The sequence below is a fragment of the Phyllobates terribilis genome, unplaced genomic scaffold, assembly GCF_046119375.1.
Source record: "Phyllobates terribilis strain yellow unplaced genomic scaffold, ASM4611937v1 Scaffold_9__5_contigs__length_417890890, whole genome shotgun sequence".
Lineage (NCBI taxonomy): Eukaryota > Metazoa > Chordata > Amphibia > Anura > Dendrobatidae > Phyllobates > Phyllobates terribilis.
In genome coordinates, this window is record NW_027362769.1 from 191954210 (window position 1) to 191976336 (window position 22127).

Genomic DNA, 22127 nt, shown 5'->3' on the forward strand with positions numbered 1-22127 from the left:
ACTGAACCCTGAGGAACCCTGACAGTAAGAGGAGAGGACCTAGAACTGGACCCTAACAGTAAGAGGAGAGGACCTAGAACTGAACCCTGACAGTAAGAGGAGAGGACCTAGAACTGAACCCTGACTGTAAGAGGAGAGGACCTAGAACTGAACCCTGACAGTAAGAGGAGAGGACCTAGAACTGAACCCTGAGGAACCCCGACAGTAAGAGGAGAGGACCTAGAACTGAACCCTGAGGAACCCCGACAGTAAAAGGAGAGGACCTAGAACTGAACCCTGAGGAACCCCGACAGTAAGAGGAGAGGACCTAGAACTGAACCCTAACAGTAAGAGTAGAGGACCTAGAACTGACTCCTGACAGTAAGAGGAGAGGAGCTAGAAATGAACCCTGACAGTAAGAGGAGAGGACCTAGAACTGAACCCTGACAGTAAGAGGACCTAGAACTGAACCCTGAAAGTGAGATTAGAGGATCTAGAACTGAACCCTGACAGTAAGAGGAGAGGACCTAGAACTGAATCCTGACTGTAAGAGGAGATGACCTAGAACTGAACCCTGAGGAACCCCGACAGTAAGAGGAGAAAACCTAGAACTGAACCCTGACAGTAAGAGCAGAGGACCTAGAACTGAACCCTGAGGAACTCCGACAGTAAGAGGAGAGGACCTAGAACTGAACCCTGACAGTAAGAGGAGAGGACCTAGAACTGAACCCTAACAGTAAGAGGAGAGGACCTAGAACTGAACTCTGACATTAAGAGCAGAGGACCTAGAACTGAACCCTGAGGAACTCCGACAGTAAGAGGAGAGGACCTAGAACTGAACCCTGACAGTAAGAGGAGAGGACCTAGAACTGAACCCTAACAGTAAGAGGAGAGGACCTAGAACTGAACCCCGACAGTAAGAGGAGAGGACGTAGAACTGAACCCTGAGGAACCCTGACCGTAAAAGGAGAGGACCTAGAACTGAACCCTGAGGAACCCCGACAGTAAGAGGAGAGGACCTAGAACTGAACCCTGACAGTAAGAGGAGAGGACCTAGAACTGAACCCTGAGGAACCCTGACAGTAAGAGGAGAGGACCTAGAACTGAACCCTGAGGAACCCTGACAGTAAGAGGAGAGGACCTAGAACTGGACCCTAATAGTAAGAGGAGAGGACCTAGAACTGAATCCTGACAGTAAGAGGAGAGGACCTAGAACTGAACCCTGACAGTAAGAGGAGAGGACCTAGAACTGAACCCTGACAGTAAGAGGAGAGGACCTAGAACTGAACCCTGACTGTAAGAGGAGAGGACCTAGAACTGAACCCTGACAGTAAGAGGAGAGGACCTAGAACTGAACCCTGAGGAACCCCGACAGTAAGAGGAGAGGACCTAGAACTGAACCCTGAGGAACCCCGACAGTAAAAGGAGAGGACCTAGAACTGAACCCTGAGGAACCCCGACAGTAAGAGGAGAGGACCTAGAACTGAACCCTAACAGTAAGAGTAGAGGACCTAGAACTGAATCCTGACAGTAAGAGGAGAGGAGCTAGAACTGAACCCTGACAGTAAGAGGAGAGGACCTAGAACTGAACCCTGACAGTAAGAGGACCTAGAACTGAACCCTGAAAGTGAGAGTAGAGGATCTAGAACTGAACCCTGACAGTAAGAGGAGAGGACCTAGAACTGAATCCTGACTGTAAGAGGAGATGACCTAGAACTGAACCCTGAGGAACCCCGACAGTAAGAGGAGAGGACCTAGAACTGAACCCTGACAGTAAGAGCAGAGGACCTAGAACTGAACCCTGAGGAACTCCGACAGTAAGAGGAGAGGACCTAGAACTGAACCCTGACAGTAAGAGGAGAGGACCTAGAACTGAACCCTAACAGTAAGAGGAGAGGACCTAGAACTGAACCCTGACAGTAAGAGCAGAGGACCTAGAACTGAACCCTGAGGAACTCCGACAGTAAGAGGAGAGGACCTAGAACTGAACCCTGACAGTAAGAGGAGAGGACCTAGAACTGAACCCTAACAGTAAGAGGAGAGGACCTAGAACTGAACCCCGACAGTAAGAGGAGAGGACGTAGAACTGAACCCTGAGGAACCCTGACCGTAAAAGGAGAGGACCTAGAACTGAACCCTGAGGAACCCCGACAGTAAGAGGAGAGGACCTAGAACTGAACCCTGACAGTAAGAGGAGAGGACCTAGAACTGAACCCTGACAGTAAGAGGAGAGGACCTAGAACTGAACCCTGAGGAACCCTGACAGTAAGAGGAGAGGACCTAGAACTGGACCCTAACAGTAAGAGGAGAGGACCTAGAACTGAATCCTGACAGTAAGAGGAGAGGACCTAGAACTGAACCCTGACAGTAAGAGGAGAGGACCTAGAACTGAACCCTGACAGTAAGAGGAGAGGACCTAGAACTGAACCCTGACTGTAAGAGGAGAGGACCTAGAACTGAACCCTGACAGTAAGAGGAGAGGACCTAGAACTGAACCCTGACAGTAAGAGGACCTAGAACTGAACCCTGACAGTAAGAGGAGAGGACCTAGAACTGAACTCTAACAGTAACAGTAGAGGACCTAGAACTGAACCCTGACAGTAAGAGGAGAGGACCTAGAACTGAAAACTGACGAACCCCGACAGTAAGAGGAGAGGACCTAGAACTGAACCCTGAGGAACCCCAACAGTAAGAGGAGAGGACCTAGAACTGAACCCTGACAGTAAGAGGAGAGGACCTAGAACTGAACCCTGACGAACCCCGACAGTAAGAGGAGAGGACCTAGAACTGAACCCTGACGAACCCCGACAGTAAGAGGAGAGGACCTAGAACTGAACCCTGACGAACCCCAACAGTAAGAGGAGAGGACCTAGAACTGAACCCCGACAGTAAGAGGAGAGGACCTAGATCTAAACCCTGACAGTAAGAGGAGAGGACCTAGAACTGAACCCTGACGAACCCCGACAGTAAGAGGAGGAGGACTAGGACTGAACCCTGACAGTAAGAGGAGAGGACCTAGAACTGAACCCTGACAGTAAGAGGAGAGAACTTAGAACTGAACCCTGACAGTAAGAGCAGAGGACCTAGAACTGAACCCCGATAGTAAGAGGAGAGGACCTAGAACTGAACCCTGACAGTAAGAGCAGAGGACCTAGAACTGAACCCCGACAGTAAGAGCAGAGGACCTAGAACTGAACCCTGACAGTAAGAGCAGAGGACCTAGAACTGAACCCTGACAGTAAGAGGAGAGGACCTAGAACTGAACCCTGACAGTAAGAGCAGAGGACCTAGAACTGAACCCTGACAGTAAGAGGAGAGGACCTAGAACTGAACCCTGACAGTAAGAGGAGAGGACCTAGAACTGAACCCTGACAGTAAGAGGAGAGAACTTAGAACTGAACCCTGACAGTAAGAGCAGAGGACCTAGAACTGAACCCTGACAGTAAGAGGAGAGGACCTAGAACTGAACCCCGACAGTAAGAGGAGAGGACCTAGAACTGAACCCTGACAGTAAGAGCAGAGGACCTAGAACTGAACCCTGACAGTAAGAGGAGAGGACCTAGAACTGAACCCTGACAGTAAGAGTAGAGGACCTAGAACTGAACCCTGACAGTAAGAGCAGAGGACCTAGAACTGAACCCTGACAGTAAGAGGAGAGGACCTAGAACTGAACCCTGACAGTAAGAGGAGAGGACCTAGAACTGGACCCCGACAGTAAGAGGAGAGGACCTAGAACTGAACCCTGACAGTAAGAGCAGAGGACCTAGAACTGAACCCTGAGGAACTCCGACAGTAAGAGGAGAGGACCTAGAACTGAACCCTGACAGTAAGAGGAGAGGACCTAGAACTGAACCCTAACAGTAAGAGGAGAGGACCTAGAACTGAACCCTGACAGTAAGAGCAGAGGACCTAGAACTGAACCCTGAGGAACTCCGACAGTAAGAGGAGAGGACTTAGAACTGAACCCTGACAGTAAGAGGAGAGGACCTAGAACTGAACCCTAACAGTAAGAGGAGAGGACCTAGAACTGAACCCTGACAGTAAGAGCAGAGGACCTAGAACTGAACCCTGAGGAACTCCGACAGTAAGAGGAGAGGACCTAGAACTGAACCCTGACAGTAAGAGGAGAGGACCTAGAACTGAACCCTAACAGTAAGAGGAGAGGACCTAGAACTGAACCCCGACAGTAAGAGGAGAGGACGTAGAACTGAACCCTGAGGAACCCTGACCGTAAAAGGAGAGGACCTAGAACTGAACCCTGAGGAACCCCGACAGTAAGAGGAGAGGACCTAGAACTGAACTCTGAGGAACCCCGACAGTAAGAGAGGACCTAGAACTGAACCCTGACAGTAAGAGGAGAAGACCTAGAACTGAATCCTGACTGTAAGAGGAGATGACCTAGAACTGAACCCTGAGGAACCCCAACAGTAAGAGGAGAGGACCTAGAACTGAACCCTGAGGAACCCCGACAGTAAGAGAGGACCTAGAACTGAACCCTAACAGTAAGAGTAGAGGACCTAGAACTGAATCCTGACAGTAAGAGGAGATGAGCTAGAACTGAACCCTGACAGTAAGAGGAGAGGACCTAGAACTGAACCCTGACAGTAAGAGGACCTAGAACTGAACCCTGACAGTAAGAGGAGAGGACCTAGAACTGAACCCTAACAGTAACAGTAGAGGACCTAGAACTGAACCCTGACAGTAAGAGGAGAGGACCTAGAACTGAAAACTGACGAACCCCGACAGTAAGAGGAGAGGACCTAGAACTGAACCCTGAGGAACCCCAACAGTAAGAGGAGAGGACCTAGAACTGAACCCTGACAGTAAGAGGAGAGGACCTAGAACTGAACCCTGACGAACCCCGACAGTAAGAGGAGAGGACCTAGAACTGAACCCTGACGAACCCCGACAGTAAGAGGAGAGGACCTAGAACTGAACCCTGACGAACCCCAATAGAAAGAGGAGAGGACCTAGAACTGAACCCCGACAGTAAGAGGAGAGGACCTAGATCTAAACCCTGACAGTAAGAGGAGAGGACCTAGAACTGAACCCTGACGAACCCCGACAGTAAGAGGAGGAGGACTAGGACTGAACCCTGACAGTAAGAGGAGAGGACCTAGAACTGAACCCTGACAGTAAGAGGAGAGAACTTAGAACTGAACCCTGACAGTAAGAGCAGAGGACCTAGAACTGAACCCCGACAGTAAGAGGAGAGGACCTAGAACTGAACCCTGACAGTAAGAGCAGAGGACCTAGAACTGAACCCTGACAGTAAGAGGAGAGGACCTAGAACTGAACCCTGACAGTAAGAGCAGAGGACCTAGAACTGAACCCTGACAGTAAGAGGAGAGGACCTAGAATTGAACCCTGACAGTAAGAGGAGAGGACCTAGAACTGGACCCCGACAGTAAGAGGAGAGGACCTAGAACTGAACCCTGACAGTAAGAGGAGAGGACCTAGAACTGAACCCTAACAGTAAGAGGAGAGGACCTAGAACTGAACCCCGACAGTAAGAGGAGAGGACGTAGAACTGAACCCTGACCGTAAAAGGAGAGGACCTAGAACTGAACCCTGAGGAACCCCGACAGTAAGAGGAGAGGACCTAGAACTGAACCCTGACAGTAAGAGGAGAGGACCTAGAACTGAACCCTGAGGAACCCTGACAGTAAGAGGAGAGGACCTAGAACTGGACCCTAACAGTAAGAGGAGAGGACCTAGAACTGAATCCTGACAGTAAGAGGAGAGGACCTAGAACTGAACCCTGACAGTAAGAGGAGAGGACCTAGAACTGAACCCTGACTGTAAGAGGAGAGGACCTAGAACTGAACCCTGACAGTAAGAGGAGAGGACCTAGAACTGAACCCTGAGGAACCCCAACAGTAAGAGGAGAGGACCTAGAACTGAACCCTGAGGAACCCCGACAGTAAAAGGAGAGGACCTAGAACTGAACCCTGAGGAACCCCGACAGTAAGAGGAGAGTACCTAGAACTGAACCCTAACAGTAAGAGTAGAGGACCTAGAACTGAATCCTGACAGTAAGAGGAGAGGAGCTAGAACTGAACCCTGACAGTAAGAGGAGAGGACCTAGAACTGAACCCTGACAGTAAGAGGACCTAGAACTGAACCCTGAAAGTGAGAGTAGAGGATCTAGAACTGAACCCTGACAGTAAGAGGAGAGGACCTAGAACTGAATCCTGACTGTAAGAGGAGAGGACCTAGAACTGAACCCTGAGGAACCCCGGTAGTAAGAGGAGAGGACCTAGAACTGAACCCTGAGGAACCCCGACAGTAAGAGAGGACCTAGAACTGAACCCTAACAGTAAGAGTAGAGGACCTAGAACTGAATCCTGACAGTAAGAGGAGATGAGCTAGAACTGAACCCTGACAGTAAGAGGAGAGGACCTAGAACTGAACCCTGACAGTAAGAGGACCTAGAACTGAACCCTGACAGTAAGAGGAGAGGACCTAGAACTGAACCCTAACAGTAACAGTAGAGGACCTAGAACTGAACCCTGACAGTAAGAGGAGAGGACCTAGAACTGAAAACTGACGAACCCCGACAGTAAGAGGAGAGGACCTAGAACTGAACCCTGAGGAACCCCGACAGTAAAAGGAGAGGACCTAGAACTGAACCCTGAGGAACCCCGACAGTAAGAGGAGAGGACCTAGAACTGAACCCTAACAGTAAGAGTAGAGGACCTAGAACTGAATCCTGACAGTAAGAGGAGAGGAGCTAGAACTGAACACTGACAGTAAGAGGAGAGGACCTAGAACTGAACCCTGACAGTAAGAGGACCTAGAACTGAACCCTGAAAGTGAGAGTAGAGGATCTAGAACTGAACCCTGACAGTAAGAGGAGAGGACCTAGAACTGAATCCTGACTGTAAGAGGAGATGACCTAGAACTGAACCCTGAGGAACCCCGACAGTAAGAGGAGAGGACCTAGAACTGAACCCTGACAGTAAGAGCAGAGGACCTAGAACTGAACCCTGAGGAACTCCGACAGTAAGAGGAGAGGACCTAGAACTGAACCCTGACAGTAAGAGGAGAGGACCTAGAACTGAACCCTGACGAACCCCGACAGTAAGAGGAGAGGACCTAGAACTGAACCCTGACGAACCCCGACAGTAAGAGGAGAGGACCTAGAACTGAACCCTGACGAACCCCAACAGTAAGAGGAGAGGACCTAGAACTGAACCCCGACAGTAAGAGGAGAGGACCTAGATCTAAACCCTGACAGTAAGAGGAGAGGACCTAGAACTGAACCCTGACGAACCCCGACAGTAAGAGGAGAGGACCTAGAACTGAACCCTGACGAACCCCAACAGTAAGAGGAGAGGACCATGAACTGAACCCCGACAGTAAGAGGAGAGGACCTAGATCTAAACCCTGACAGTAAGAGGAGAGGACCTAGAACTGAACCCTGACGAACCCCGACAGTAAGAGGAGAGGACCTAGATCTAAACCCTGACAGTAAGAGGAGAGGACCTAGAACTGAACCCTGACGAACCCCGACAGTAAGAGGAGAGGACCATGAACTGAACCCCGACAGTAAGAGGAGAGGACCTAGATCTAAACCCTGACAGTAAGAGGAGAGGACCTAGAACTGAACCCTGACGAACCCCAACAGTAAGAGGAGAGGACCATGAACTGAACCCCGACAGTAAGAGGAGAGGACCTAGATCTAAACCCTGACAGTAAGAGGAGAGGACCTAGAACTGAACCCTGACGAACCCCGACAGTAAGAGGAGGAGGACTAGGACTGAATCCTGACAGTAAGAGGAGAGGACCTAGAACTGAACCCTAACAGTAACAGTAGAGGACCTAGAACTGAACCCTGACAGTAAGAGGAGAGGACCTAGAACTGAAAACTGACGAACCCCGACAGTAAGAGGAGAGGACCTAGAACTGAACCCTGAGGAACCCCAACAGTAAGAGGAGAGGACCTAGAACTGAACCCTGACAGTAAGAGGAGAGGACCTAGATCTAAACCCTGACAGTAAGAGGAGAGGACCTAGAACTGAACCCTGACGAACCCCGACAGTAAGAGGAGAGGACCTAGAACTGAACCCTGACGAACCCCGACAGTAAGAGGAGAGGACCTAGAACTGAACCCTGACAAACCCCAACAGTAAGAGGAGAGGACCTAGAACTGAACCCCGACAGTAAGAGGAGAGGACCTAGATCTAAACCCTGACAGTAAGAGGAGAGGACCTAGAACTGAACCCTGACGAACCCCGACAGTAAGAGGAGAGGACCTAGATCTAAACCCTGACAGTAAGAGGAGAGGACCTAGAACTGAACCCTGACGAACCCCGACAGTAAGAGGAGAGGACCTAGAACTGAACCCTGACGAACCCCAACAGTAAGAGGAGAGGACCATGAACTGAACCCCGACAGTAAGAGGAGAGGACCTAGATCTAAACCCTGACAGTAAGAGGAGAGGACCTAGAACTGAACCCTGACGAACCCCGACAGTAAGAGGAGAGGACCTAGATCTAAACCCTGACAGTAAGAGGAGAGGACCTAGAACTGAACCCTGACGAACCCCGACAGTAAGAGGAGAGGACCATGAACTGAACCCCGACAGTAAGAGGAGAGGACCTAGATCTAAACCCTGACAGTAAGAGGAGAGGACCTAGAACTGAACCCTGACGAACCCCAACAGTAAGAGGAGAGGACCATGAACTGAACCCCGACAGTAAGAGGAGAGGACCTAGATCTAAACCCTGACAGTAAGAGGAGAGGACCTAGAACTGAACCCTGACGAACCCCGACAGTAAGAGGAGGAGGACTAGGACTGAATCCTGACAGTAAGAGGAGAGGACCTAGAACTGAACCCTAACAGTAACAGTAGAGGACCTAGAACTGAACCCTGACAGTAAGAGGAGAGGACCTAGAACTGAAAACTGACGAACCCCGACAGTAAGAGGAGAGGACCTAGAACTGAACCCTGAGGAACCCCAACAGTAAGAGGAGAGGACCTAGAACTGAACCCTGACAGTAAGAGGAGAGGACCTAGATCTAAACCCTGACAGTAAGAGGAGAGGACCTAGAACTGAACCCTGACAAACCCCGACAGTAAGAGGAGAGGACCTAGAACTGAACCCTGACGAACCCCAACAGTAAGAGGAGAGGACCATGAACTGAACCCCGACAGTAAGAGGAGAGGACCTAGATCTAAACCCTGACAGTAAGAGGAGAGGACCTAGAACTGAACCCTGACGAACCCCGACAGTAAGAGGAGGAGGACTAGGACTGAACCCTGACAGTAAGAGGAGGGGACCTAGAACTGAACCCTGACAGTAAGAGGAGGGGACCTAGAACTGAACCCTGACAGTAAGAGGAGGAGGACTAGGACTGAACCCTGACAGTAAGAGGAGGGGACCTAGAACTGAACCCTGACAGTAAGAGCAGAGGACCTAGAACTGAACCCTGAGGAACCCCGATAGTAAGAGGAGAGGACCTAGAACTGAACCCTGACAGTAAGAGGAGGAGGACTAGGACTGAACCCTGACAGTAAGAGGAGGGGACCTAGCCCTTTATACCCCCCCCCCCAATCGAATATCACTATACTGGAATGTTTATCATTATACTGGAGAGTATATCCCCCCTGTTGCATATCACTATATTGGAACGTATATTCCCCCTGTAGTATATCACTGCACTGAAGCGTATATACCCCTTGTCGTAAATCACTACGCTGGAGTGTATATCCCCCCCACCGTTGTATATCACTGCACTGAAGCGTATACAATTGAAGCCAGCAGCTTCCATCCACTATATATACAGACACATCTGCAGGTTCTTCTCAATATCTGACATGGAATCAGAATAAACCTTTCCCGTTTTAGGATAATTAGGATTTTACCATAATGTTTAATATTTGCCAAATGCCGGAATAATGAGAGAGAGAGAGAAGGTTTAAGGTATTTTTATTACTTACTGCAGAGTCAGAAGTTTCCATACAGTAAGAGTACTGTGCCTTTACACAATTCTGGACGGCCCATATGATGAGGTCAGGTGTTTGGAAGCTTCTGATAGGTTTTTTGGCAACATCTGAGTTAATTAGAGACACACCTGTGGATGTATTTTAATGCACACCTGAAACACACTGCTTCTTTGTGTAGCATCATGGGAAAGTCTAAAGAAATCAGCCAAGATATCAGGAAGAGAATAGTGGACTTGCACAAGTCTGGCTCATCCTTGGGTCCAATTTTAAGATACCTGAAGGTGCCTCGTTCACCTGTACAAACAATTATACACAAGTACAAACACGATGGGAATGTCCAGCCATCATACCGCTCAGGAAGGAGTCGGGTTCTGTGTCCCAGAAATGAACGTGCTTTGGTCTGACATGTGCATATCAACCCAAGGACAAAAGCAAAAGACCTTGTGAAGATGATGGCGGAAGCTGGTAAGATTGTGTCACTATCCACAGTGAAATGAGTACTGTATCAACATGGGCTGAAAGGCCACTCTGCCAGGAAGAAGACATTACTCCAAAAGAAACATAAAAAGCCAGATTAATGTTTGCAAATGCACACAGGAACACAGACCTTAATTTTTGGAGACATGTCCTGTGGTGTGATGAAACTGAAATTGAACTTTTTGGGCATAATGACCATTGTTACGTTTGGAGGAAAAAGGGAAAAGCTTGGAAGCCTAAGAACACCATCCCAACTGTGAAACACGGGGGAGGCAGCATCATGTTGTGGGGTTGTTTTGCTGTAGGAGGGACTGGTGCACTTCACATAATAGATGGCATCATGAGAAAAGAAGATTATGTGGCAATACTGAAGCAACATCTCAAGACATCGGCCAGGAAGATAAAGCTTGGGCGGAAATGGGTCTTCCAAATGGACAATGACCTGAAGCATACTGCCAAAATGTAACAAAGTGGCTTAAGGATAACAGAGTCCATGTTTTGGAGCGGCCATCACAAAGCCCTGATCTCAATCCTATTGAAAATGTATGGACAAAGCTGAAAAGGCTGCGAACGCCGAGCAAAGCGACCTACACACCTGGATCAGGTACTCCAGATCTGTCAGGAGGAATCGGCCCAAATTCCACCAACTATAGTGAGAAGCTTCTGGAAGGAGGAGACCCCAAACGTGTGACCCAAGTCATTCAGGTTAAGGGCGATGGGAGCAAATACTAATGAGATGGATGGAAACTTCTGACTCTGCAGTAAGTAATAAAAATGCCTTAAACCTTCTCTCTCTCATTATTCTGCATTGGGCGAATATTAAACATTATGGTAAAATCCTAATTGTCCTAAAACGGGAAAGGTTTATTCTGATCTCATGTCAGATATTGAGAAGAACCTGCAGATGTGTCTGTATATATAGTGGATGGAAGCTGCTGGCTTCAGCTGTATATCCCCCCGTGGCATGTCACTACACAGACGCGTGGCCCCCCACCCCCCGTCGTATATCATTACACTGCAGTATATATCTCCCCTGTGGGGTACATCACTGTGGAGACCCCCCCCCCACCCCCCGCAGTCCTACGCGGAAGAGGGAACATGACTGGTGCTTATGGGAGGAGAGGAGTCTCATGGTGGTAACAGACTCGGCTACGGGGGCCTCCTGAAGGATGTGGTATGGTGGCGCTCTACCGCTGTCTGGCCCGGTGCGGGGGTCTGCACTGTGCCTAGTGCTTATGGGACCTGGGGCAGCTGAGATATCACAGGATCTGGGAATCCGCCCAACACCTACTGATAGGAGGAAAGTTGTGGCCATTGTGAAGCCCAGGCTGGGGTGGTCTGTCCTCATTAGCGGGGAGGGTACTGGAGCTACGGTGGTTTTCAGGGGGACTGAGGGTCCGGAAATTATATTCACCTCGTTCACCACAGATGTGAGCAGAAATGTTAATTTTCACTGTCAGGAATAAAAAGCAATTACTTCTCACAGCTGAGGTTTTGTGACAGTAGTGGAAAAAAGTCAGCTCAACTTACTGAGACATCAGGTGCACAGGACAGCCGGCAGCGGCCGGAGACATCCAGCAGAGGCCGGAGACATCCAGCAGAGGCCGGAGACATCCAGCAGCGGCCGGAGACATCCAGCAGAGGCCGGAGACATCCAGCAGAGGCCGGAGACAGCCGGCAGCGGCCGGAGACATCCAGCAGCGGCCGGAGACATCCAGCAGAGGCCGGAGACATCCAGCAGCGGCCGGAGACATCCAGCAGAGGCCGGAGACATCCGGCAGAGGCCGGAGACATCCGGCAGAGGCCGGAGACAGCCAGCAGAGGCCGGAGACATCCAGCAGAGGCCGAAGACATCCAGCAGAGGCCGGAGACATCCAGCAGAGGCCGGAGACATCCAGCAGAGGCCGGAGACATCCAGCAGCGGCCGGAGACATCCAGCAGCGGCCGGAGACATCTAGCAGCGGCCGGAGACATCCAGCAGAGGCCGGAGACATCCAGCAGAGGCCGGAGACATCCAGCAGCGGCCGGAGACATCCAGCAGAGGCCGGAGACATCCAGCGTCCAGTAATCAGTCATTCCAGCCCCCGCAGGAGGAGGCGATGGACAGACGTCTCAGACCTCATGGTCCTAAATCATCATGTAATCAATAAAGACCAGGAGGTCTCAGACGTCTGTCCATCGCCTCCTCCTGCGGGGGGGGCCGGGACTTTTCTGCATATGATTTTTAAAATACTTTTCCAATAAAGGATTATTGATTGTCTAGAAGACGTCTGGATCTGGATCGCTCCCTGCTTTTTCCTTGTGACAATAGTATCCACAGCTTATAAAGTCTTTCTACTCCGACCTCTCCTGGTGATTTGTTACAATGTTTCAGTGCAGGTAACATGGACCAGTGTGGATACAATAGTAGCAAAGCCGCCCTGTGAGCATTCCCGTGCAACGCCCACCCCCCCCCCCCCCCGCGGTCACCATCGCAGCTGATTGGCCGCCCCCCTGCCGCCCCCCTCCCGCGGTGCGGTCACCATCGCAGCTGATTGGCCGCCTCCTCCGCCACGTTCCGCTGCAGCAGCTCCTGGAACCGCGTCTCCTTCTCCTGACGAGTCTTCACCTTCTTATCGGAGAGTCCTGCGGAGCAAGAAAAGAGGATGGAGACGAAGATGCCCCGACACTGTCACACCACCAGCCAGGCAACAGAAAACCAAGGCCGACCGCAGCTCTGGAGGTGACTGGAGGATAAGATGTAACAGCAGAAGAGTGACTGCAGCTCTGGAGGTGACTGGAGGATAAGACACGATGTAACAGCAGAATAGTGACTGCAGCTCTGGAGGTGACTGGAGGATAAGACACGATGTAACAGCAGAATAGTGAGTGCAGCTCTGGAGGTGACTGGAGGATAAGACACGATGTAACCGCAGAATAGTGACTGCAGCTCTGGAGGTGACTGGAGGATAAGACACGATGTAACAGCAGAAAAATGACTGCAGCTCTGGAGGTGACTGGAGGATAAGACACGATGTAACAGCAGAATAGTGACTGCAGCTCTGGAGGTGACTGGAGGATAAGATGTAACAGCAGTATAGTGACTGCAGCTCTGGAGGTGACTGGAGGATAAGACACGATGTAACAGCAGAATAGTGACTGCAGCTCTGGAGGTGACTGGAGGATAAGACACGATGTAACAGCAGAATAGTGAGTGCAGCTCTGGAGGTGACTGGAGGATAAGACACGATGTAACAGCAGAATAATGAGTGCAGCTCTGGAGGTGACTGGAGGATAAGACATGATGTAACAGCAGAATAGTGACTGCAGCTCTGGAGGTGACTGGAGGATAAGACACGATGTAACAGCAGAAAAATGACTGCAGCTCTGCAGGTGACTGGAGGATAAGACACGATGTAACAGCAGAATAGTGACTGCAGCTCTGGAGGTGACTGGAGGATAAGATGTAACAGCAGTATAGTGACTGCAGCTCTGGAGGTGACTGGAGGATAAGACACGATGTAACAGCAGAATAGTGAGTGCAGCTCTGGAGGTGACTGGAGGATAAGACACGATGTAAAAGCAGTATAGTGACTGCAGCTCTGGAGGTGACTGGAGGATAAGACATGATGTAACAGCAGAATAGTGAGTGCAGCTCTGGAGGTGACTGGAGGATAAGACATGATGTAACAGCAAAATAGTGAGTGCAGCTCTGGAGGTGACTGGAGGATAAGACACGAAGTAAAAGCAGTATAGTGACGGCAGCTCTGGAGGTGACTGGAGGATAAGACACGATGTAACAGCAGAATAGTGAGTGCAGCTCTGGAGGTGACTGGAGGATAACACACGATGTAACAGCAGAATAATGAGTGCAGCTCTGGAGGTGACTGGAGGGTAAGACCTGATGTAACAGCAGAATAGTGACTGCAGCTCTGGAGGTGACTGGAGGATAAGACACGATGTAACAGCAGAATAGTGAGTGCAGCTCTGGAGGTGACTGGAGGATAAGACACGATGTAACAGCAGAATAATGAGTGCAGCTCTGGAGGTGACTGGAGGATAAGACACGATGTAACAGCAGAATAGTGACTGCAGCTCTGGAGGTGACTGGAGGATAAGACACGATGTAACAGCAGAAAAATGACTGCAGCTCTGGAGGTGACTGGAGGATAAGACACGATGTAACAGCAGAATAGTGACTGCAGCTCTGGAGGTGACTGGAGGATAAGATGTAACAGCAGTATAGTGACTGCAGCTCTGGAGGTGACTGGAGGATAAGACACGATGTAACAGCAGAATAGTGACTGCAGCTCTGGAGGTGACTGGAGGATAAGACACGATGTAACAGCAGAATAGTGAGTGCAGCTCTGGAGGTGACTGGAGGATAAGACACGATGTAACAGCAGAATAATGAGTGCAGCTCTGGAGGTGACTGGAGGATAAGACATGATGTAACAGCAGAATAGTGACTGCAGCTCTGGAGGTGACTGGAGGATAAGACACGATGTAACAGCAGAAAAATGACTGCAGCTCTGGATGTGACTGGAGGATAAGACACGATGTAACAGCAGAATAGTGACTGCAGCTCTGGAGGTGACTGGAGGATAAGATGTAACAGCAGTATAGTGACTGCAGCTCTGGAGGTGACAGGAGGATAAGACACGATGTAACAGCAGAATAGTGAGTGCAGCTCTGGAGGTGACTGGAGGATAAGACACGATGTAAAAGCAGTATAGTGACTGCAGCTCTGGAGGTGACTGGAGGATAAGACATGATGTAACAGCAGAATAGTGAGTGCAGCTCTGGAGGTGACTGGAGGATAAGACATGATGTAACAGCAAAATAGTGAGTGCAGCTCTGGAGGTGACTGGAGGATAAGACACGATGTAAAAGCAGTATAGTGACGGCAGCTCTGGAGGTGACTGGAGGATAAGACACGATGTAACAGCAGAATAATGAGTGCAGCTCTGGAGGTGACTGGAGGGTAAGACCTGATGTAACAGCAGAATAGTGACTGCAGCTCTGGAGGTGAATGGAGGATAAGACACGATGTAACAGCAGAATAGTGAGTGCAGCTCTGGAGGTGACTGAAGGATAAGACATGATGTAACAGCAGAAGAGTGAGTGCAGCTCTGGAGGTGACTGGAGGATAAGACATGATGTAACAGCAGAATAGTGACTGCAGCTCTGGAGGTGACTGGAGGATAAGACACGATGTAACAGCAGAATAGTGAGTGCAGCTCTGGAGGTGACTGGAGGATAAGACACAATGTAACAGCAGAATAGTGAGTGCAGCTCTGGAGGTGACTGGAGGATAAGACATGATGTAACAGCAGAATAGTGACTGCAGCTCTGGAGGTGACTGGAGGATAAGACACGATGTAACAGCAGAATAGTGAGTGCACCTCTGGAGGTGACTGGAGGATAAGATGTAACAGCAGTATAGTGACTGCAGCTCTGGAGGTGACTGGAGGATAAGACACGATGTAACAGCAGAATAGTGAGTGCAGCTCTGGAGGTGACTGGAGGATAAGACACGCTGTAACAGCAGAATAGTGACTGCAGCTCTGGACGTGACTGGAGGATAAGACATGATGTAACAGCAGAATAGTGAGTGCAGCTCTGGAGGTGACTGGAGGATAAGACACGATGTAACAGCAGAATAGTGAGTGCAGCTCTGGAGGTTACTGGAGGATAAGACACGATGTAAAAGCAGGATAGTGACTGCAGCTCTGGAGGTGACTGGAGGATAAAACACGATGTAACAGCAGAATAGTGAGTGCAGCTCTGGAGGTGACTGGAGGATAAGACACGATGTAACAGCAGAATAGTGAGTGCAGCTCTGGAGGTGACTGGAGGATAAGACACGATGTAACAGCAGAATAATGAGTGCAGCTCTGGAGGTGACTGGAGGATGACATGATGTAACAGCAGAATAGTGACTGCAGCTCTCGAGGTGACTGGAGGATAAGACACGATGTAACAGCAGAATAGTGACGGCAGCTCTGGAGGTGACTGGAGGATAAGACATGATGTAACAGCAGAAGAGTGACTGCAGCTCTGGAGATGACAGGAGGATAAGACATGATGTAACAGCAGAAGAGTAACTGCAGCTCTGGAGGTGACTGGAGGATAAGACACGATGTAACAGCAGAATAGTGAGTGCAGCTCTGGAGGTGAATGGAGGATAAGACATGATGTAACAGCAGAATAGTGACTGCAGCTCTGGAGGTGACTGGAGGATAAGACACGATGTAACAGCAGAATAGTGAGTGCAGCTCTGGAGGTGACTGGAGGATAAGACACGATGTAAAAGCAGTATAGTGACTGCAGCTCTGGAGGTGACTGGAGGATAAGACACGATGTAACAGCAGAATAGTGAGTGCAGCTCTGGAGGTGACTGGAGGATAAGACACGATGTAACAGCAGAATAATGAGTGCAGCTCTGGAGGTGACTGGAGGATAAGACATGATGTAACAGCAGAATAGTGACTGCAGCTCTGGAGGTGACTGGAGGATAAGACACGATGTAACAGCAGAATAGTGACGGCAGCTCTGGAGGTGACTGGAGGATAAGATGTAACAGCAGAATAATGAGTGCAGCTCTGGAGGTGACTGGATGATAAGACACGATGTAACAGCAGAATAGTGACGGCAGCTCTGGAGGTGACTGGAGGATAAGATGTAACAGCAGTATAGTGACTGCAGCTCTGGAGGTGACTGGAGGATAAGACACGATGTAACAGCAGAATAGTGAGTGCAGCTCTGGAGGTGACTGGAGGATAAGACACAATGTAACAGCAGAATAGTGACTGCAGCTCTGGAGGTGACTGGAGGATAAGACACGATGTAACAGCAGAATAGTGAGTGCAGCTCTGGAGGTGACTGGAGGATAAGACATGATGTAACAGCAGAAGAGTGACCGCAGCTCTGGAGGTGACTGAAGGATAAGACCTGATGTAACAGCAGAATAGTGCCTGCAGCTCTGGAGGTGACTGGAGGATAAGACACGATGTAACAGCAGAATAGTGACGGCAGCTCTGGAGGTGACTGGAGGATAAGATGTAACAGCAGTATAGTGACTGCAGCTCTGGAGGTGACTGGAGGATAAGACACGATGTAACAGCAGAAAAATGACTGCAGCTCTGGAGGTGACTGGAGGATAAGACACGATGTAACAGCAGAATAGTGACTGCAGCTCTGGAGGTGACTGGAGGATAAGATGTAACAGCAGTATAGTGACTGCAGCTCTGGAGGTGACTGGAGGATAAGACACGATGTAACAGCAGAATAGTGACTGCAGCTCTGGAGGTGACTGGAGGATAAGACACGATGTAACAGCAGAATAGTGAGTGCAGCTCTGGAGGTGACTGGAGGATAAGACACGATGTAACAGCAGAATAATGAGTGCAGCTCTGGAGGTGACTGGAGGATAAGACATGATGTAACAGCAGAATAGTGACTGCAGCTCTGGAGGTGACTGGAGGATAAGACACGATGTAACAGCAGAAAAATGACTGCAGCTCTGGAGGTGACTGGAGGATAAGACACGATGTAACAGCAGAATAGTGACTGCAGCTCTGGAGGTGACTGGAGGATAAGATGTAACAGCAGTATAGTGACTGCAGCTCTGGAGGTGACTGGAGGATAAGACACGATGTAACAGCAGAATAGTGAGTGCAGCTCTGGAGGTGACTGGAGGATAAGACACGATGTAAAAGCAGTATAGTGACTGCAGCTCTGGAGGTGACTGGAGGATAAGACATGATGTAACAGCAGAATAGTGAGTGCAGCTCTGGAGGTGACTGGAGGATAAGACATGATGTAACAGCAAAATAGTGAGTGCAGCTCTGGAGGTGACTGGAGGATAAGACACGATGTAAAAGCAGTATAGTGACGGCAGCTCTGGAGGTGACTGGAGGATAAGACACGATGTAACAGCAGAATAGTGAGTGCAGCTCTGGAGGTGACTGGAGGATAACACACGATGTAACAGCAGAATAATGAGTGCAGCTCTGGAGGTGACTGGAGGGTAAGACCTGATGTAACAGCAGAATAGTGACTGCAGCTCTGGAGGTGACTGGAGGATAAGACACGATGTAACAGCAGAATAGTGAGTGCAGCTCTGGAGGTGACTGAAGGATAAGACATGATGTAACAGCAGAAGAGTGAGTGCAGCTCTGGAGGTGACTGGAGGATAAGACATGATGTAACAGCAGAATAGTGACTGCAGCTCTGGAGGTGACTGGAGGATAAGACACGATGTAACAGCAGAATAGTGAGTGCAGCTCTGGAGGTGACTGGAGGATAAGACACAATGTAACAGCAGAATAGTGAGTGCAGCTCTGGAGGTGACTGGAGGATAAGACATGATGTAACAGCAGAATAGTGACTGCAGCTCTGGAGGTGACTGGAGGATAAGACACGATGTAACAGCAGAATAGTGAGTGCACCTCTGGAGGTGACTGGAGGATAAGATGTAACAGCAGTATAGTGACTGCAGCTCTGGAGGTGACTGGAGGATAAGACACGATGTAACAGCAGAATAGTGAGTGCAGCTCTGGAGGTGACTGGAGGATAAGACACGCTGTAACAGCAGAATAGTGACTGCAGCTCTGGACGTGACTGGAGGATAAGACATGATGTAACAGCAGAATAGTGAGTGCAGCTCTGGAGGTGACTGGAGGATAAGACACGATGTAACAGCAGAATAGTGAGTGCAGCTCTGGAGGTTACTGGAGGATAAGACACGATGTAAAAGCAGGATAGTGACTGCAGCTCTGGAGGTGACTGGAGGATAAAACACGATGTAACAGCAGAATAGTGAGTGCAGCTCTGGAGGTGACTGGAGGATAAGACACGATGTAACAGCAGAATAGTGAGTGCAGCTCTGGAGGTGACTGGAGGATAAGACACGATGTAACAGCAGAATAATGAGTGCAGCTCTGGAGGTGACTGGAGGATGACATGATGTAACAGCAGAATAGTGACTGCAGCTCTCGAGGTGACTGGAGGATAAGACACGATGTAACAGCAGAATAGTGACGGCAGCTCTGGAGGTGACTGGAGGATAAGACATGATGTAACAGCAGAAGAGTGACTGCAGCTCTGGAGATGACAGGAGGATAAGACATGATGTAACAGCAGAAGAGTGACTGCAGCTCTGGAGGTGACTGGAGGATAAGACACGATGTAACAGCAGAATAGTGAGTGCAGCTCTGGAGGTGAATGGAGGATAAGACATGATGTAACAGCAGAATAGTGACTGCAGCTCTGGAGGTGACTGGAGGATAAGACACGATGTAACAGCAGAATAGTGAGTGCAGCTCTGGAGGTGACTGGAGGATAAGACACGATGTAACAGCAGAATAATGAGTGCAGCTCTGGAGGTGACTGGAGGATAAGACATGATGTAACAGCAGAATAGTGACTGCAGCTCTGGAGGTGACTGGAGGATAAGACACGATGTAACAGCAGAATAGTGACGGCAGCTCTGGAGGTGACTGGAGGATAAGATGTAACAGCAGAATAATGAGTGCAGCTCTGGAGGTGACTGGATGATAAGACACGATGTAACAGCAGAATAGTGACGGCAGCTCTGGAGGTGACTGGAGGATAAGATGTAACAGCAGTATAGTGACTGCAGCTCTGGAGGTGACTGGAGGATAAGACACGATGTAACAGCAGAATAGTGAGTGCAGCTCTGGAGGTGACTGGAGGATAAGACACAATGTAACAGCAGAATAGTGAGTGCAGCTCTGGAGGTGACTGGAGGATAAGACACGATGTAACAGCAGAATAGTGAGTGCAGCTCTGGAGGTGACTGGAGGATAAGACATGATGTAACAGCAGAAGAGTGACCGCAGCTCTGGAGGTGACTGAAGGATAAGACCTGATGTAACAGCAGAATAGTGCCTGCAGCTCTGGAGGTGACTGGAGGATAAGACACGATGTAACAGCAGAATAGTGACGGCAGCTCTGGAGGTGACTGGAGGATAAGATGTAACAGCAGTATAGTGACTGCAGCTCTGGAGGTGAATGGAGGATAAGACACGATGTAACAGCAGAATAGTGACTGCAGCTCTGGAGGTGACAGGAGCATAAGACATGATGTAACAGCAGAAGAGAGACTGCAGCTCTGGAGGTGACTGGAGGATAAGACATGATGTAACAGCAGAAGAGTGACCGCAGCTCTGGAGGTGACTGGAGGATAAGACACGATGTAACAGCAGAATAGTGACGGCAGCTCTGGAGGTGACTGGAGGATAAGATGTAACAGCAGTATAGTGACTGCAGCTCTGGAGGTGACTGGAGGATAAGACATGATGTAACAGCAGAATAGTGACTGCAGCTAGGGAGGTGACTGGAGGATAAGACATGATGTAACAGCAAAATAGTGACTGCAGCTCTGGAGGTGACTGGAGGATAAGACACGATGTAACAGCAGAATAGTGACGGCAGCTCTGGAGGTGACTGGAGGATAAGATGTAACAGCAGTATAGTGACTGCAGCTCTGGAGGTGACTGGAGGATAAGACACAATGTAACAGCAGAATAGTGAGTGCAGCTCTGGAGGTGACTGGAGGATAAGACATGATGTAACAGCAGAAGAGTGAGTGCAGCTCTGGAGGTGACTGGAGGATAAGACATGATGTAACAGCAGAATAGTGACTGCAGCTCTGGAGGTGACTGGAGGATAAGACATGATGTAACAGCAGAATAGTGACTGCAGCTTTGGAGGTGACTGGAGGATAAGACACGATGTAACAGCAGAAGAGTGACTGCAGCTCTGGAGGTGACTGGAGGATAAGACATTATGTAACAGCAGAATAATGAGTGCAGCTCTGGAGGTGACTGGAGGATAAGACATGATGTAACAGCAGAATAGTGACGGCAGCTCTGGAGGTGACTGGAGGATAAGATGTAACAGCAGTATAGTGACGGCAGCTCTGGAGGTGACTGGAGGATAAGACACGATGTAACAGCAGAATAGTGAGTGCAGCTCTGGAGGTGACTGGAGGATAAGACACGATGTAACAGCAGAATAATGAGTGCAGCTCTGGAGGTGACTGGAGGATAAGACATGATGTAACAGCAGAATAGTGACTGCAGCTTTGGAGGTGACTGGAGGATAAGACACGATGTAACAGCAGAATAGTGACGGCAGCTCTGGAGGTGACTGGAGGATAAGATGTAACAGCAGTATAGTGACTGCAGCTCTGGAGGTGAATGGAGGATAAGACACGATGTAACAGCAGAATAGTGAGTGCAGCTCTGGAGGTGACTGGAGGATAAGACACGATGTAACAGCAGAATAGTGACTGCAGCTCAGGAGGTGACTGGAGTATAAGACACGATGTAACAGCAGAAGAGTGACTGCAGCTCTGGAGGTGACTGGAGGATAAGACACGATGTAACAGCAGAAGAGTGACCGCAGCTCTGGAGGTGACTGGAGGATAAGACATGATGTAACAGCAGAAGAGTGACCGCAGCTCTGGAGGTGACTGGAGGATAAGACACGATGTAACAGCAGAATAGTGACTGCAGCTCTGGAGGTGACTGGAGGATAAGATGTAACAGCAGTATAGTGACTGCAGCTCTGGAGGTGACTGGAGGATAAGACATGATGTAACAGCAGAATAGTGACTGCAGCTAGGGAGGTGACTGGAGGATAAGACATGATGTAACAGCAAAATAGTGACTGCAGCTCTGGAGGTGACTGGAGGATAAGACACGATGTA

General features: G+C 49.6%; 1 protein-coding gene across 1 annotated transcript in view; it reads right to left on the reverse strand.

The window, feature by feature from the left end:
• CFAP221 (cilia and flagella associated protein 221) overlaps positions 1-22127 on the reverse strand; it is a 214888-nt gene that overhangs the window by 55898 nt on the left and 136863 nt on the right. The window contains exon 11 of the mRNA XM_073647564.1: positions 12931-13033. Within this exon, the coding sequence (XP_073503665.1) occupies positions 12931-13033 (103 nt within the window). The remainder of the gene's footprint in view (positions 1-12930; positions 13034-22127) is intronic.